The 17,802-nt window shown below is 41.3% G+C and overlaps 1 protein-coding gene and 1 long non-coding RNA gene across 2 annotated transcripts; one reads left to right on the top strand and one right to left on the bottom strand.

Annotated features, from left to right (window-relative positions):
- Positions 1 to 5,011: 5,011 nt before the first annotated feature.
- LOC135675951 (uncharacterized) lies at positions 5,012 to 5,732 on the bottom strand. The gene is made up of 2 exons (XR_010514084.1): positions 5,511 to 5,732; positions 5,012 to 5,415 (listed from the first exon to the last, which is right to left on the bottom strand). It is a non-coding gene; the product is annotated as an uncharacterized LOC135675951 (long non-coding RNA).
- A 2,403-nt stretch (positions 5,733 to 8,135) lies between these two features.
- On the top strand, positions 8,136 to 16,686 carry LOC103995797 (putative glucose-6-phosphate 1-epimerase). Its single transcript, XM_009416497.3, has 9 exons — positions 8,136 to 8,322; positions 10,687 to 10,761; positions 11,932 to 11,988; positions 12,085 to 12,245; positions 12,399 to 12,539; positions 14,593 to 14,695; positions 14,778 to 14,877; positions 15,706 to 15,942; positions 16,322 to 16,686. Exons 1-8 carry the CDS (start codon positions 8,230 to 8,232, stop codon positions 15,915 to 15,917), a joined length of 942 nt encoding a protein of 313 aa, XP_009414772.2. The 5' UTR covers positions 8,136 to 8,229; the 3' UTR covers positions 15,918 to 15,942; positions 16,322 to 16,686.
- The last annotated feature ends 1,116 nt before the right edge of the window (positions 16,687 to 17,802 follow it).

Genomic DNA, 17,802 nt, shown 5'->3' with positions numbered 1-17,802 from the left:
TGACCTTTGCGGACGGACACGCAAGGGTGCCGCACGACTTAGGCAAATCCAGCTAAGTCCGTGTCATATGATATCAGAGCGGGACAAGCACTCATAGAAACACTTGACATGCAAACGTGGGGGACCTAGCGGGGCTGCATTGAGGGCAGTCAGCACACGCGCGACCGTTTGAGGGAAAACGGGCATGGAGATGTAGGGAAAAGAGTCGCTCAGAGGAGCGGGCATCTGAGATTGGCATTCAGAGGAATGGCCAACCCTTCGCGCAAGAGGCACCACGAGAACAGGCAAGCTTGGAAGAATTTGGAGCGCACAAAGGTTGGGATGGCTGAGTTTGAGCTACGGCTCAACGTTGACAACTTTACTTGATGGTGCTCAAGGCAAGCGAGGCGCTTGGCAAAGGTCGAGACCATGCAAAGTGGAATGAGTTGCTCAGCGACCGAAAGAGTTGTGCAAAGCTCACAGAGGTGAGGGGAATTGCTAACTCGAAGAATTCGGTACTCATGCATGGGCTTGTATGCGGACGATGGAATGTTCGTGGCCATCCCAAGGCGGTCGAGACTCGGCGCCATGGAGCATTGAAACTTTCTCTTCGGCATGCGAAGGATACGTCCGGAGGAGGCTGAAGTGTGCAACGAGTTCAGCATGTTGCTAGGCCTTGAGGGGTGCAGCGGTGGCTGTATTGACGTGGAGGCGCAATCTAGCAAGTGCGTTTACAAGAGGCAGAACAATGCACAGTTTGTTCAGCAGATCAGAGTAGTCCAAGGGGATGGTGATCTCCGAAACGAAGAGAAATGTTGCTCCAACGGGACAGTTATCCAGGAGGGATAAGTCTCGGCTCTCCAGAGGGAGAATCATGTGAGATGGACTTCACATGTTGAGGAGGAGTACCTCACAAACAACAACTCCACGAAGCTCAATGGACCGAGCAAGCAGCGAGGAGTTGTCGCATGATCTCGCTCGAGAGAATGCATTGGTGGATGCATTGCGAGATCAAGTGGGGGAGCGACCTAAAGCAACTTAAATGAAGGCACACTTGGAGTCGATGTGGAGATCGGACTCAAGGGAGGGCTGACCCGTGGAATGGTGGGCGTGAGGGCCACCATCAACTCAATGCAAAAACGAGGAGCGTTGCAACTTGGGGGTAACTTGGCGAAGTACTCAAGCCGCTTGAAGGGAGCCAGCATAGAAGTTGGAACATGGAGCAGAGGCACAGTGCTTTCCTTAGACAGAGGTCAAGGACATGAACTCTTGCAGAGGCAAGAGTAAGATCATGTTGTTCCATGGGTCCTTCATTCTGACGGAGCAGACTCATCTTGCATGGTGCAAAAGACGAAGGGAGCTTCGGGGCACATGCACCTTATCTCGGAGGAGCATTTGATGGAGGAACTAAGGCGACTCAATTTGCGGAGGCGAAGTTGAGTTCAAAAGGCCTTAGCACGGGGCAAGAGGACGCAGAGGCGGGTACTCTTGAAGAATATGCCACAGTGTTGCCATTCAAGTTGCCATGAAGGAAGCGGTGCGCAGCGGAGATTGTGCTGGTAGGGGCAGAGGCCCAGGATCCAGACAATGGTGCACAAACTATAGTGAAGTCGGTGGACTTCGGGAGCTACTAGGCGACGGACTGTCCTAGAGCGGTGCTTCATCTAGGTGTGACCCAAGAGTGGGTGGATGAAGGTCGATTGCCAAAGGAGCGAACAAAATCGAAGGTGGAGGAGACCCTGCGATGTATTGGCAGAGGCCACACATGGAGGGTACACAATTCGAGTTTATTCCACAAGGATCAGAATGCAATGGAGATGTCACCAGGAGGCGACATGGTGCAGCGGATCGTGGTGGAACAGTTCGTGGCAATGCGATACACACAACCTAGTCCCGGGAGGGACTGGATCATATGGAGGTATGATCGGGAGCTACTGGAAGCTCCACTTCGGTGAACAACACGACGGCAAGAAGGGCTATGGATTCAAGGAGTGAAGGCCATGGTACCGCAGAGGCGGGTCTTCCGGGCGTGCATCGAATTTTGCATCGGATGGAAACCTTGGTCATCAGCATATGGGGGCTGTGTTCCACTAAGGGAAAAGTTTGAATGCAAGTACCAGTGAGTCCCATGGGAGGGACTTGATCATGCAGAGGTATGATCGAAGCAGTTGGAGAGTTGGATTGTTCCAGAGCTCATATTCGCTTAAGGGAGCCCGGCAAGTCAGAGGACAAGGCCGAGTAAGCGAACGTTGCTACCAAGGAAGCTAAGGAGAACAGAATCGGTGCAAATCCTACAACGTGATGGCAGAGGCCATGCATGGGAGTTGCAGTCTGTCTTTCCATCGACCAAATGGACTGCTTGGAGAACACAGAGGTGTTGAAGCAGGAGGTCGAAAGGGGCGAGGAAGCGACGACGAGTCCAGAGGGACTTAGCTACCCAAAATCAAGCATCAGTTAGAATGGAGGTGGACTCAGAGGAGTGCCACGGAGACATATCTACTGATCGTGAAGAAAAGGGATGCAGATGCGAGGCAACGGATAGTAGGGCCATGGGCATGGCAGCGCCATGGTACTGCAGAGGCGGGACTTCCGTGAAAGTCATTGATCCCTTGCTCTCATGGAGGGAGAGCGCTTGGTCGTGAAAGGGGCCGAGGAGGTGGAGCATGCAGAGGCAATCTCCAAGTACCGAGACAAGGTTGAAGGGCAGAGACCGAAGAACTTCGTAAGACCGGTGTCAACAAAATCTCATCAAGATAGCCGTAAGTGAAGGACTTCAGGTCATGCAAGAGTGCACGACCAAGGAACGAAGCAAGCAGTACGCGGTGCTGTACCTTTGCTACTCAGTGGAGTAGGCGGCAGGGTTGATGGAGAAGACAGTACAATCCCAGAGGCGACCTCATCTATCAGAGAATTACTCCAAGTTGGGGTGAAAACTTCCCGCATTCCAGAAGTTCGATGGCATTGAGAAGGTGAATCACAGTAGCTAACTCAACGCAAGGAGTGCAAACACTTCAAGTGCTTCAGAAGTGTGAGCAAAGAGCAGGCGAAGGCCAGTAACCAGGTCGATGCATGAAGTACAACCTCGAGGAGGCGGGCGAAGTCAAGTAACCTTTGCCTTCTCAACTCTTAAGAGAATGGGCGAAACCGAGTACCCCAGTTCTCTTATCTATCCAGCAGAGGAGCTCTGCACAAGTTCAAAGACCCTTCGAAGATAATGGAAGACAATAGTTGTCAAATCCTCACCAACGGTGATCAGTGCTACTGAGAGTAGATTGTCCGCTTCATTTCCCAACGAAATGCCAATCGAAAGCGGAAGTGATGCGAACCTACTTGGATGTGACAACTAACTGAAAGAAGAGTCAATGAGCAGATTTTGTGGAGGAAGGACCCAAAACTTCAGAAGTTTGCGAGGCGATGCTCGTTAAAGCTCCAACAAGCATCCACCCAGTTCAAGCAGCATGTGGAAATTTTGAGAAACTGGCGCAGTAAGAATGGTCTTTTCCTTCATTTGGTGGATCCGCAGGAATCAACGAGGATCAACACAACTCAGCCAACCCCACACCAGAGTCAGAGTCATTGGCGAGTTGAAGCAGCATGGCGGATCAAAGGTTCGACTACTTAAAAACAGTAGCGGAGAGCAGCTGGGAGCCAGGAGGCGCATTGCAGCTGGAGCAGAAGATTGAAGACTCAGCAAAGGCGAAGAGTTGCAGTGTTCACAAAGGCTTCGACGAGGACGTCGAAGGGATAAGTGGGGGAGAATGTCACGGACAAACTTCTAAACAAGGTGTTGGTTGTAATGCTTATATCTGTCCGTGTCTGTTGGCATGTTCATGCCTTGTACAGCATGTAAAGGGGCGGCCGAAGGCTTAATAGCCCCATTTTAGTTGGGTTGGTGGCCTCTTTAGGCTTGTAAATAAAGGTTGTGTCATGTGGACACGTGCGAGAGCTTTTCGGTCTGTAATGAACCATTTTACCCTTTGTTGTGCCACTGTTCAGAGCTTGTAAAGTCTGTTTGTAATTTGCATTGTCTATGAAGTGTTTTTCGGAGATGTTTGCTTGTGGATCCCGATTGAGGCGTTCTCTCTAACCCGTTCTCTCTTTTGTTGGTCCTAAGGGACAATGGGAGGCTTCGGGGAGATTGACCTTTGCGGACGGACACGCAAGGGTGCCGCACGACTTAAGCAAATCCAGCTAAGTCCGTGTCAGTCTGCTCCTCCAAACTCTTCATCAATACCATCAAAATGATATTCTAACATATTGGTAGACGCTACAGAACCATCACCCATATGAGCATCATAGGTTGATCTAAGGCTAACCCTACGTGTCTCATCATTTCTTAATTGCTGCCAATCCCTTGATGATCTGAAGCTGTCTAAGGCATGAGAAACGATACAAGAGCTCCACCAATTGCCATCATTCCCAAGGAAACTCTTCAAATTTATCATCACTCTATGACCCATGCTCAGTGATACAGTCCCCAAACACCACCAATTGAGGCACTTCTTCATGAATAATACTCAACATATATCATTTCTGAGAACCACTGATCCGCATATATGATGGCCAAGAGTGAGGGTGTTCTTGTTTGGCATGTTATTGCACTTCCATATAGTTGCCAACATACAAACAATGCCTATCTTTGCAGCATCTTCTTTTCATGGTAAGCTATGCACGGACCTCATCAACTAAATCAACCATGTTGAGCTCCCTCGACACAATTGGTTCTATTCGGATGTTCCAGTTGTTGCCAAAGAGACTGGACTGGACTGGACTGGCAAAAGATTCAAATAACTGAAATTTATCAGACAAAAAAAAAGTGTAGTTCGAATTCATGGGTTCTGCATAACAATATCTGTAGCTAGATCTAAAGTAATCCACAGTTTGGCAACAACAAAGCATAAATAAGCCAACATGTATTATGATTTCATTACCCAAATATGAAAGTGCTCATAAATCAATCAACATCTGGTCAGTTCAAATAAGAGATAATTCATTAAAAACCACTGTGTCTGCAAGAGAGAGATCATATGGCTATTTCAGATCAAATATATAAACCAATATTCTTGACCAAAAAAAAATATGAGAGAGAGAGAGAGATGGAAGTAAAGTAATTACAATAAATGCACATGCATGAATTAAAGTTACCAACTATAGTTAACCTATCCTTTTACAAGCCGTAATATAATATTGTGATGATTAGCCTTTAAAAACAGAATGAACAATTACAAGCCTAATCCGTAGCATCAAAAGAACCCCTCAGCTCCCTTAATTTCAATTCATCCTTGTCATCAAACAACCAGAAATTTTCCAGTAAAGACAATATATGGTTCTAACTCGGACGATCCAAAATCAACCCTTTCTGCGAGATAGAACAAAGTGAAACACCTGCAATGAATACAGTCCTAACGAATCCGAAATCTCAATCGCGAAAAACACCTAAGCAATCAACAGCATTATTACTTATCATCTACATCATCGAATCATTCATAAGAAACGATACACCTTCACAGACCATAAAGTAAAGCAATTACCTAGAAATCCCGACAAAGACGCAAAACTGAAATCATAGACCGGACTCCCGACTTAGGAACGAAAACCTAGCCGTGTTCCCTCGGGCGACTGCTATCGGAGTGGATTAGATCAGAAGATCCAAACCCTAAGCACCCTTAGGCGAGCTTGCGAGGGAAAGGGCGAAGACGCCGGGAAGTCGTTGGCCAGTTCAAGATTTGCGAGCTAATAAGTCCGATCCATTAGTTGTCCTCTCTGTTATACTTGTAGTGACACTAGAGCCTGACGAGGGTAATAATGATAATAAGATTCGGATCGACGTCAGCTGCTCCAGATGATGCCTCTGTTAACCTGACAGCACCTTATCAATACGGATCGGAACATCGACCGAGACACATTAACATCCCGTTCAAACTCGGTCCTTCATGCCACGCCAACGTCGATGTCAGACATTACCAGGAGTATGATCCTGCTCCCTACAAACGGGTATATCAGATAACTGTAACCTTCACTATAAAAACCCTGACGCTCCGAGAAAAAAAAGGAGGAGAATAACAAAAAAAACCCCTGTGACTATTCACTAACTTGATTGTCGGAGGGGTCGGGCCGAGCCGAGCTCTTCCGACCCGACCTGTGTGCAGGTGCAAAAACGAAGGCCTCCCACTAAACGTCCAAGCGAGGAACCCCTCCCCAGAGAAAACGGTGACCCCTTCACAATCGGACCATTGCAGTCAGTCTTCTGTAGTCTCAAGGGTCGTCCCAGGAAGATCCTCCATCATTCGGATCCGAACCAAACTGCGTCGGCCCCGACGTCACGGCTTAAAGTTGTTCATACTAACAGAGCCCGATAACCCGAGAATCCGCTGCAATTTTTCGGCACTGATCCTCAGCTAGGATCCGATATAGACAGTACTTACTATTCGCCATCTCTAGTCTACGTATTCGTGAAATAATGAAAGTTACGTCACATTATTCTACGCGGGTTATTCCCATTACTACGTGTTTTCTTGTGGAGGCTTTGACATCTTGCGGAGAAACCAAAGATAAGGAAAAGAACCCATGGAAGATTACATATGCCATCTCTTTCTCATCCACCAATACGTTACAGCCACTTTCTCCTTTTTTTTTTTCTCTCATGTATGTATGTATGACATTCCGCAGCCAGTGCCTGTAAAGCTGATTTTTGAGATAGACTACGACATTAATTGGGCTCGTAAACCCCATTTAACACGCGAAGCTTGGCGGCTTGCCCTCCAGCCGACGTCATACTAAGAGGATACAGCCAAGAGAATAGTCCAAACACGGCTGCTGCCACTTGGCACGAGATACGGACGTTGGCGTGACAGTCTCGAGATGAGTCATCATGACGTGACGGGCACTGTGGCGCAGCGAGCTGCGCATCCGCTGCGTCGTAACAGTCTCAGTCCGGAGAAGGAATCCGATGGTTAGCTCATCCCGGACGCAATCAACGGATTCTGGTTTCGGGTCCCCTTGACTGATGGATCGAACGGTGCCGGTGTGGTGGGGCCGTAGCTCTACCAAAAGGTTAATAGTGTCAGCGGGACCCACCCACTGGCCTCGTGCCTTTTTCTACCGGATAATTCCAACCGACCACCCAAAGTTTACCCAATTAAACGTCTCCCTCGTACAACTGAACCCAACTTTCGGCGGAGGGTCCACCGAGCAGGTGGGCCCATTCCAGTTGTAGAACAGACCCGAAGCGCTCGGCACCACCTCGGTGGGCCCCGATCTCCTTGGCATCCGAGGCTGCCCCGGGAGCCCTTCCGGGTCGGATCCTCTCGATATCCACGTGTATCTTTTCCGTTTAGGTCGAATTAGGCTACTTGTTTTGGAAATTGGGTTCGACACCTCAATGAAATTTGAAATAATTTAGGTGCTTAATTAATATATGTGAAAAAATATTGTTGATTGTTAAGGCAAATTATAAACTAAAATTTGGGACGGAATACCAGCATTTTTGAATCTTTAAATAAGCATAAATAATTTTTTTTATTTACCATAGAGTTGATCGATGTGTTCGATGATAGTAATATTGTGATCCATGTACTCTTAATAAAACACAAAAATGACACTGATTTATCGACAATCTCATGATCTATAAACTCTTATAAAAACGATAATAATGATACTATAATATCATCTTCTTTTTATTCTTTTAATTTTTTAGTAAATTAACTTCAAACTGTATTATCCTAAAATTTCCATATTTTTAGATTTAATTTTTATTCATTACATTAAATAACATATAATACATTCGAACATGAGATATAACAGTTAGGATGTCTCAACACAGATTAGAATCTCTACTAATGGCAAATAAATCTATGTTTCCCTGTATTCATGGTTATATGAATATGTTGATAATCATATGATAATACAAATATGATTCGTCCGTAACATATATACGAGGGGCCAAATATATACGTGGGTCGAAACGATTGGTCCATTATCCTGGATCTTGCTCGGGTCTTTTCACAGAGATCTTGCTTGAAAATTAAGCGGTTCACTTCGGGTTCGAAGGGCACAAGAGGAACAACCCGTAACAGCGATCGCCCGCCTATAAATAGGTCGATGGAGGTCGGGCCTCTCATTTCGTTTTATTTTTTGGTTCCTCCCTCGTGTTCCTCACTGTGGCGGTGGCGAGAGAGTGGGAGAGAAAGAGCGAGAAGGGGGCGGGGGTTGCGGGTTAGGGTTTTGCTGGTTATGGTGGGATTGTGAGATATGGCGGGGGAGAAGCCATCGGTGGAGCTCTGCAAGGGCATCAATGGCCTCGACAAGGTCGTGCTGAGGGATGCGCTGGGCAGCTCAGCCGAGGTCCCCTCTTTCTTTGCCCCCTTCTGCGAATCTGCCTCTTTGGTTCCCACAAATGTCTTCCTTTTTATAACAAACGATCTAGAATTTTAGGTCATTTGCTTTTCGTTGTTTCATGGTTGAGATGGATCTGTTCTAATCTCTTTCGATCTCGTGTCATCGTATCGTCTGATTTGAGTTGTTCTCTCTTGATCGCGCATTCCACGACGAATCCGTACGGAAATGGTGGGATCTCTATAGTCTTCACATATACGAAGTCTTTTTATTGGTTGCTTACAGTATCATGTTAAGGAACAGCATACGGCATGCGATAACAATCAGATGTATCAAATCTGTTAAATTCGCAGGAAAGAATCGAACCTCGTAGTGATCAAGAATTTCTCTAATTGTTCGTTAAGTATCATGTTCTAAGGAAATTAATCGAGGGGTTTGGCCTTTGCATGTCAGTCAGATGATCTGATCTCTTTGAGAAGCAATTTAAGGTGAAAATTTTTGTACATTTTCTAGTATTTTTTATGTTACAATGGGTATATTCGTGAATCACATATTTTAATGATGAATGTAGATCTATTCAACAAGTTGCCCTGGTAGAGAACTTGTTATACCATGAAATAAGTGATTCGCTCATCATTAGATATTAGTATCCAAGATAATTTATCTGGGTAGCCATGAGCTGTTTTCTTTGACTATCTAATTCTTCCAGCTGAAGTGATTGGTTTCTCCTGGTTTTGGTTTCTACAATGCTGCTTGGTGGTTCTTTATTATTGCTCCGTTTTAGGTGAAATGGGCAGTGACCTATATCAATGCAGCAATAAGCGTGTTATTATGGTACCTAGGTAATCGTAATAATGATAGTGTGGTTCTTGCAATAACATATCACATAATTGTTGATGAGAGTTCATATTGCATTTGGGAAAGTGGTGTATTGATTGCAGTGCTTCTTCCATAGGCCTGTAACAGCTTAAATTTAAAAATGTTTGTTGATAAAGAGTGAACTTGCTTAAGCTTTTCCTTTGGAGAAGTCTAGTTTTAACATTATTTTGCTCCATATTGCTTTTAAATTGGCACTGACACTTAGCATGAAGTTCCCTGCTATAAGTTTGTTACACCATGTACTTGTAAAAGAAGGCTTGGGGTTAAGACGATCCCTCTTGTTGTCTCCAATGGAATGAGAAGGCCTTTGTCTTATCATTGCCCTTCTAGTTTCTAAAGCATTGAATGTGTCCTGATGATAATAAGATGAGAAGGTATATTGGCAAATCTGCATTAGTTGCATATACTAAGTTGGCATTTTGTCTGATGATTCATTGTTGTAATATGTCATAATGGCCGAATCATGGGATGTGAATCCAAGTGCTCATCGACTACATCTGTGTAGTATGTCTTATGGCCTACCATCTATCTACTCTTGATTCTTTCAGACTAATAGAAGTGGGAGATTTATGAATTCTTTGAAAAGCATTTATCGGAGTAATTTATGTTTTTTTTCGATTGACAGATTGCATTTAGCCACCTTTTTCTCCTTTTTCCAAGTCATTTTATGTGCATTAAAATTCTAAATATTAGCACATGTAGTGTAAATTCAAGGATTATTTTGCTATGCTCATGAAACAACTACTGTGGAAACTGTAATTTTCATTTCTTTCTTCTTTTTTAGGAGGGAGAGAATATTGCAGTCCCCTTTTTTTGGTCATCTTCTTCCTCACTGATCCTCTTATTTTCTTTTTGAACCCTGTCATCTTACATTACCACTCATTTTGGTCCCATGACTATCTGATAGATGCTTCAAATATAACAATGTTTTGATGGTTGACTAATTATGAACATATGCTATTAGTAGTGTGGTATTTTTAAGTGGCTATAATTGGTGTTTCCAATTCTAGATTTATTTCTTCTACTAATCTCTTTTTCAAGCATGTTTCTCCAATTTTCTGAAATTAACCGTGACTTAGATTATGAGTTGTATCTTTAAGTAAACAAAAACTGAACAACTGGTATGAACTCATGCCAGAGATCAATTATTATTGCTTTCTACGTTTGCAGTGTCGTTCATAAGTCTATTGGAACAATTACTTGATCATTTAATTGGGAAATATTCATTTTACTGAGCCTATGCTTATTGGATATAGTTTGTTGATTTGGCTGGAAAATTAAGATTTTTATCTGTTTACCACTTCAATTTCCTTAATCCCCATTCTCCCACTTTTCCTCTCCTCTCTCAAACTTGTGCTGGACCTGCCCCAACTCGTGTTCATGCATGTGTTAATTAGTTTCTGTCATGTTTTCTGCATTTCTGCAATATTTTTTATGTTGTTTCTTTTATGGTAATAATTGTTAACTCATTTTATAACTAATGTCCATTTGCAGGTGTACTTGTTTGGAGGTCATGTAACATCCTGGAGAACTGATCACAGGGAGGAGTTGCTTTTTGTCAGCAATAAGGTACTCTCATGTCATGTTTAGTTCTCAGTCCTTGCTATTTGCAAGATAGTGTGCTAATGTAAGACTTTGTTGACACAGTATCAGTCTCTGAGGTAGTAAACCAAAGGTCTTAGGACTATGTACCTGGTACCTGGTTGGCATTTGGAGCACAGGCATGTTGAGGTGCCTGAAAAACCCATATAGTGAAATTATTGATGAATATTTCAGGATTTAGCTGACTAATCCTGACATGTTGCTTATTGTTATGCCTTGACTGTCTTTGTTCATCTGAGATTTTAACTAAACTGAAGCCATCTACACTGGCTGACCATTTGCAAACCAAGTGTGAAGTGCATGCTTATACATTTAAATGCATATATCTATTGTAATTTCTGTTTCGCTTTCTTTATATCTTCTTCCTTACACCTGCAGCTGCATACACAGCTGCCAAGTGTTTTTTGGTTTTTGACCCACTATGGCCTTTATCATCTTCTAACCTATGATGACCTTTTATCATCTTTTGACCTACTATGACCTCTATTGTCTTTTTAAATTTTAACCTTGCTTTCCATCTTTCTTTAGTATCTCTGTATCATTCTCCTTCTCTTTCTTGAAATTGTATTATCATATTTTGAGGTATCAGCCATGAGAGATTCAGTCTTTAAACTTTATTTTTGCACTTATTGTATTCTGATGATTCTCGAATCATCATACATTTTAGTATCACATATGTTGGTCCAATTATTTTTTGCCAGTACCATGTCTTATGAAGGAGATTGACTTTCTGCTTGAAGTTTGCCACTCTGCCTGGCTTTTATTCTCTCCAAAATTTATCATGTCAAACAAGATTTATTGCCGGCAAAGTTTACCTAAATTCATTTTTTTAGAATCATGAGTGCTTTGCAAAATCATCGTTTGCAGTTTTATCTTTTCTTGCTGGTTTAAGGTCAAATTACTTGTAGATTTACAAGATGACTTATGAACTATATTAATCAAACTTACATTGTAACATCGATATCTCATCAAGGTGGTAGAGTATAGTGTCCCCATGATGGAGCAGGTTAACTAGTGCTTCTAGCTATAGTGATGGTTGGAAGCTGTTATTTCATACTTTCTATCCACCACTTTTGCTTTTATAACTACATATGGGTTGCTATGGGGTCACATACTTTTCTTCATTGTTTCTTGCAGGCTATTTTCAAGCCCCCAAAAGCAATACGTGGGGGCATCCCAATATGTTTTCCACAAGTAAGAGCTTTTGTTGTTACGTTTTTTTCCATTTATGCATTTTTTTAAGCATAAAATTTTTGATCCCCACAACCTAAAAATACCCTAAAAATGCAGTTTTCAAGCCATGGAAATCTTGAACAACACGGATTTGCCAGGAATAAGTTTTGGAGTATTGACACTGATCCACCACCTTTTCCATCAGACAGTTCAAGCAAGACTTTTGTTGATCTGATTCTGAAGCCAACTGATGATGATTTCAAGATATGGCCTCACAGGTTTCTGTCTTTCAGTCAACAATTTTTATTATTGGTTTGCTACTTTGTTTCATGCTTTCAATTTTTTTTTTTGCTTTCTTAGTATGTTGGACTCCTTTCTTTTGCAAGTTGCATCCACTTTTGTGTTAATAAATACTTAATCTTCTATTACAGTTATGAATTCCGTCTAAGAGTTGCATTGGGCCTTGGAGGAGATCTCCTGTTGACATCACGCATAAGAAATACCAATGCTGATGGAAAACCGTTTTCATTTACATTTGCATACCACACTTATTTTTCAGTTTCTGATATCAGGTTTGTCAAAAAATTCTTACTGAGGTTATTTGTGTCTTTTAAATATGTTTTATATCTTCAATTTCATGCTACATATTTCCTGAGTCTCTATCCCCATATGCACTTTTGTCTTCTTTTTGGAGTATATATAGATGCCCAAATTCCCTTGTATGAACAATTATTGAATTTAAAAGTGAATAATCTACAAACAGTAATATGAATTAAGTGGCATGGCTCAAGAGTTATAGCATCATCACAAATATGCATGGCTCAAGAGTTATAGCATCATACGAAAAAAAAAAATGGAATTAGCAACAAAGTCAACAAAATATTTCAAAAATATAACAAATTGAGTAATTGATAATAGTCTATTACTTGTTAAAGACTATTATTTAATTTTCTAAAGACTATCAAAGCACTGTAAATATAACTTGTTTGTTGCATCAAACTTCAAGAAGTAGTAAAAGGACAGAAAAAATAGCAGTAAAATGTGAAAGGTTAGTTGGGATGGATTTTGTAAGCAATGGTGGGCCACTAATCCACATCTGTTGTTCCAACAGACATAATATTTTTTGGTTTCTGGTACAAATACATGCAGAGATATAAGTGTGACAGATGCAGGGTTTTGTACACACCTAGAGTGAGATGGAAGGAGGTGATATTCTATGAGCATACTAGAACAGGGAATGAGGGAGTGAGGGAAAGAGATGGAGGTGATATGCTGGACTGGTTTAGAAGTTAGAGAAAGAAAGAGAGGAAGGAGAAGACAAGGAGAAAGAGGATGAGGGACTTGCTTGGTGATCCAGAGCTGGGCTTTCCAGATCACGAGAATGACGGATGGAATGGCATGGGATCTGTACAAAGGAAAACTAAGATAAGGAGAAAGAGGATTAGGGACTTGCTTGGTGATCCAGGGCCGGGCTCTCCAGATCACGAGAATGATGGATGGAATGGCATGGGATCTGTACAAAGGAAAACTAGAGCTAGAGATAAGGCGATGGGTTCTCCACAAAGGAAGGAAAACAAGAACAAACGACCTTAATTGATGATACCTTAAAATCAAATATTTGGAAATACAAGTTGCAGCACAGGCTTATCAGATAACTCAAACTATGTCATGTCAATGCAACTACCTCTTGTCAAAAAACCATAATTCAATGTGCTGCAACCCAACAAGCCAGCAGTTGGGTTGCATCAAACACAGGTCCACATACTAATGTTCTTTTGGCAGCCCCTTCCTGACTGCAAGCTTCAGCTGTTATTTCATGTTATCTTAAAGGTTGCTGTACCTCTATATTCCTCTATTAACTGCTGCTGCATTTTCTGCTGACTGGATTTATTTGCATAGATTTAAACTGAGGATCAGACCTCTCATATGAAGACTTAACTCCTTTTTTTTTTGTGAACTTCATTGTTCATCCCTTTGGACTGTATTGGCATGCTAGTGCATCTCCTTTATTTGAAAGAGGTACTGGTGCATGTCTTCGATGTTTGCAAGGCACAGACTCTACCTGCTGTTATGGACATTTTGCATATTAACCTTGTTTAGATGTTAATTATAGAAGGTTTCTTATCTGAGATTATAAATCACGATAACAATACCTTAAGGCCTTTAAATGGCTGATAATCTTAATTCAACATTTGCATATATGTTTAAATCTTATTACAATCAAAATTATCCTAGAATATGCAATTAAAAAGTCGCACTGAAAGAAAGCAAGACTAGAAGGGCAATTTGATGTAGGCATGGAAGTGTTTTATGGGAGTGGTGCATTGTGTTTCTGTAATTACTGATTTAACTTCAATTCTGTAATTACTAATGCATTGCAGTAGTGAGACATACTGTACGGCAAGCAAAAGTATATTGATACCTATAAATTCTCATATATGTTAATCTTTGTTGAACTGATTAGAAGTTTACATGCTTAGAATGGGTTTTTCAAGTTGGCACATGCCAGTTCAAATTGTTCTGGAGTATTTAGTGCACATACTTCTCTTGTTTGGCAGCATGTGGTGTAGTTGATTTTTCTCCCTTACCGACTTCCTTGGCTTCAATTTCAAGTTGATGTTTCAGTGAAGTGCGGGTAGAAGGTCTGGAGACATTGGACTACCTTGACAACTTGAAGGAAAGAGAACGTTTCACAGAACAAGGAGATGCAATTACATTTGAATCAGGAGTGAGTAAACGAGCATTGAATTGTTGTCCTTGTAATTTGTTATTGAACACTAATTGTTAGATAATTGTTTTGACTGAAAAAGGTGGATAAAATATATTTGAGCACACCAACCAAGATTGCTATTATAGATCATGAAAAGAAAAGGACTTTTGTTTTGCGCAAAGATGGACTTCCAGATGCCGGTAAGTCTATGTGACAACCTTTTTTCTCCTGTTTGTTGTTTTTGTGAGCTTTTTATATTCATGATTTTGACAGGAACAACTGGTTAGATGAATGAAACAAGCTTCCAAAAACAGTTAAGAGAAGGCTGAAGCACACAATCTGGGTTCCTAAGATGGATAAGATGTCTGTTTCAGCTTAAATTCTGGTTTTAATTAACACATGGTGTCAACTGTAGGAATAAAATAATATTAAAATTATCAATTACAACTTAAATAATGGATGTGGAGTGAAAGGGGAAAATTTTGAAGGGTGATGGAAGAAACTAAACATTAGGACAAGCATAAAAGAGATAAAGAGTGTGTACCCGAGTTGGTCATAAAAAGAGCCTTAGTTCATTAATTCAGGCGATCATTTTGTTTTGAAGTTTGAATCTAAATTGACCCAACTTCTAGTCAAACTGGACCTAACTAACAAGATTTGTGGTGAAATAGTTATCCCAATTACTCCATCTGAGAGAGGCATCTAGACTTCTAATGCACAAACAATGTTTCCAGCCAATTACTACTACATGATAGTAGTACTCATATTCATTGATTCTACTCAAATTATGAATACAAAAACTATTATTCTACTAGATTAACATGAACTCCAAGCGATCCAACCAAAAATCCTTGCATTGAGCGAGAAATACATCATTTTTGATGAATAAAGTAATGGTTATCTGTTGACAAATTGTCAATTAAGCAATCATGTTTCATATGTTTGGGCCAGTCTTTTGGATATAAAGATCCTGTTTTAGATTCTGTCCTCACTGACTCTTTTCCTTCACCTTTCTTCAACCATTGCAGTGGTATGGAATCCTTGGGACAGGAAGGCCAAAGCAATGCCAGATTTTGGGGATGATGAGTACAAGCATATGCTTTGCGTGGAGGCTGCAGCCATCGAGAAGCCTATCACTCTGAAACCTGGTGAAGAATGGAAAGGAAGATTAGAGCTGTCTGCTGTTCCCTCCAGCTACTGCAGTGGGCAACTGGATCCTCGAAAGGTTCTTCAAGGATGATGTCTATCAGATGTGTCTTGTACAGGTACCATATTTAAGTGATGATATACTAGATCTTAAGTGTTTGCTAAACCATGATAATAGTAGGTTGGTACAGTTCATTTTAGCTTCTAATACTTAGCTTGTAATCCATTTTGGAACATCTCATTTTGAGTGGTATCATACAGGTTACGAGTAAGACCAAATCATATCTATTTTGAAATCTTGATTAGGCAAATGCTAGTTAACACTTTTTTTTAGTCTGTAGGCAGATGTTACAGCTACTGCAGTTAGTTGCATGACTTCGATTGAAATTTTAAATCAGAGACTTGATCTTATTATATAAGATCAATTTGTTGTCGGTAGGATAGTAGGTTCTGTTCGTCTAGGTATTTGACTTTGTTATGTTGTAATGATTCTTGCAGGCACTAATTTGTTGCATAAGGGTGCTTGAAATTGGCTTTGGGATGGACGTTCTCCTCCATTTTCCTTTATGATCCGTGTACCTAGAAGTTTCATTGGAATAATAGTGCCCTGTACATCAATTTGGCTCCCCTCTATTAAGCAGGAGTTCCAACCTGAATCATTGGGGTACTACACTATTTGGTGCTTCATACTTGACTTTTTTTTTTTTTTCTTTTATGTATTTATACCATGTCATAAAGCAGCAGTTCATGGAGGATGAGGAGGCATGTGGATGCCTGTCGCTCGTCTTAGATAGTAGTATTCTTCCTAACTGTAGAACTCGTACTTCCTGGTTGAAATGCTCGTGATATGGGGCTCTCTCCAAGTTGCAAGCTGGTGCTTGGCCATCTTTCTTTATCCAACACCTCTTTTATTTTACTCTCTATATCAGGCCATAAGCCTTGGTCACAAGGCCATAAGCTGGTGCTGTTGAGCCTTCGGTTCGATGGTTTCCTGCTAGTCTGAAAGTTTGAACTCATCAACAATCGAGGGCCTAAGTCAGTCCCTTAGATGCACACGATACCTACGGAGATCAAATGGTCTATCGAAGCGGTGTCCATTAGATGATAGAAGTGGGGAACGGGATTATTCATGTGTTTCCACTCTGTTACTGCTACCTATTTGTGCTATTGCAGTTAGCAGTAGCCATCAACTAACACAGGATCTTAAAAGTATACTTATTGAACAAAGATCACTAATTAATATTTGGGAAAAAAATTATCTTAATAGTATACTTACCCAAATTCTTTTGCTATTGTAAGTTCGATACAATCGATTTCTGTTTTTTTTTTTTTTTTGGCTTTTTGGCAAAGAAGGATGAAGATAAGGATTCAGGATATTACCAAATTCTATTAAGGTTTTTACCAACTAAGAAAGTTGATGCCTTGGTACCTGAAGTGTCTATCTACTATGATGTTTATATGTAACAGTTTGTTTAATCTCATGTTTGATTTTGTGAGAATGGAATTTGTCGTGGGGCTCAGAGTAGATAAGTAAAACAATAATCTTGTCGAGTTGTATGCCTCCATTATTTGCAAGCATCACCAATTCAATAACATGCTACGTCTACAGATTATAAAGCATTTACCATCTTTCCCATCTTCTTACAAATATTCACCACCATATATTGCTCCAAAAGATTTTCAATATTTTTAACAATTCAAAACAAAGTGCCGTCTGCAAATCTTCCTAAAATTTGCAATTTCATGTACTTTTTACCCTGAAGAAGGCCATTTATGTAGAGAGCGAGTAATTAACGGTGCCAAAGGTACACACATCTCGGCGTTCAGTAAGCCAGTGGTAGCGTAGGACACGCAGTGTTTGTGACCATGAAACTTTGTCCTGCTTGTCTCATCCAAACAAATCATCGATACTTTAAGTACATGAAAATTGATGCAAAGGGTTAAATGAAAATACACTTGATCGCATTACTGCGACATCA

This window comes from Musa acuminata, chromosome BXJ1-1 (genome assembly GCF_036884655.1).
Source record: "Musa acuminata AAA Group cultivar baxijiao chromosome BXJ1-1, Cavendish_Baxijiao_AAA, whole genome shotgun sequence".
In the NCBI taxonomy this organism is placed as follows: Eukaryota; Viridiplantae; Streptophyta; class Magnoliopsida; order Zingiberales; family Musaceae; genus Musa; species Musa acuminata.
Note: the sequence above shows the minus strand (reverse complement) of the source record. Positions and strands in the feature narration are given on the sequence as shown.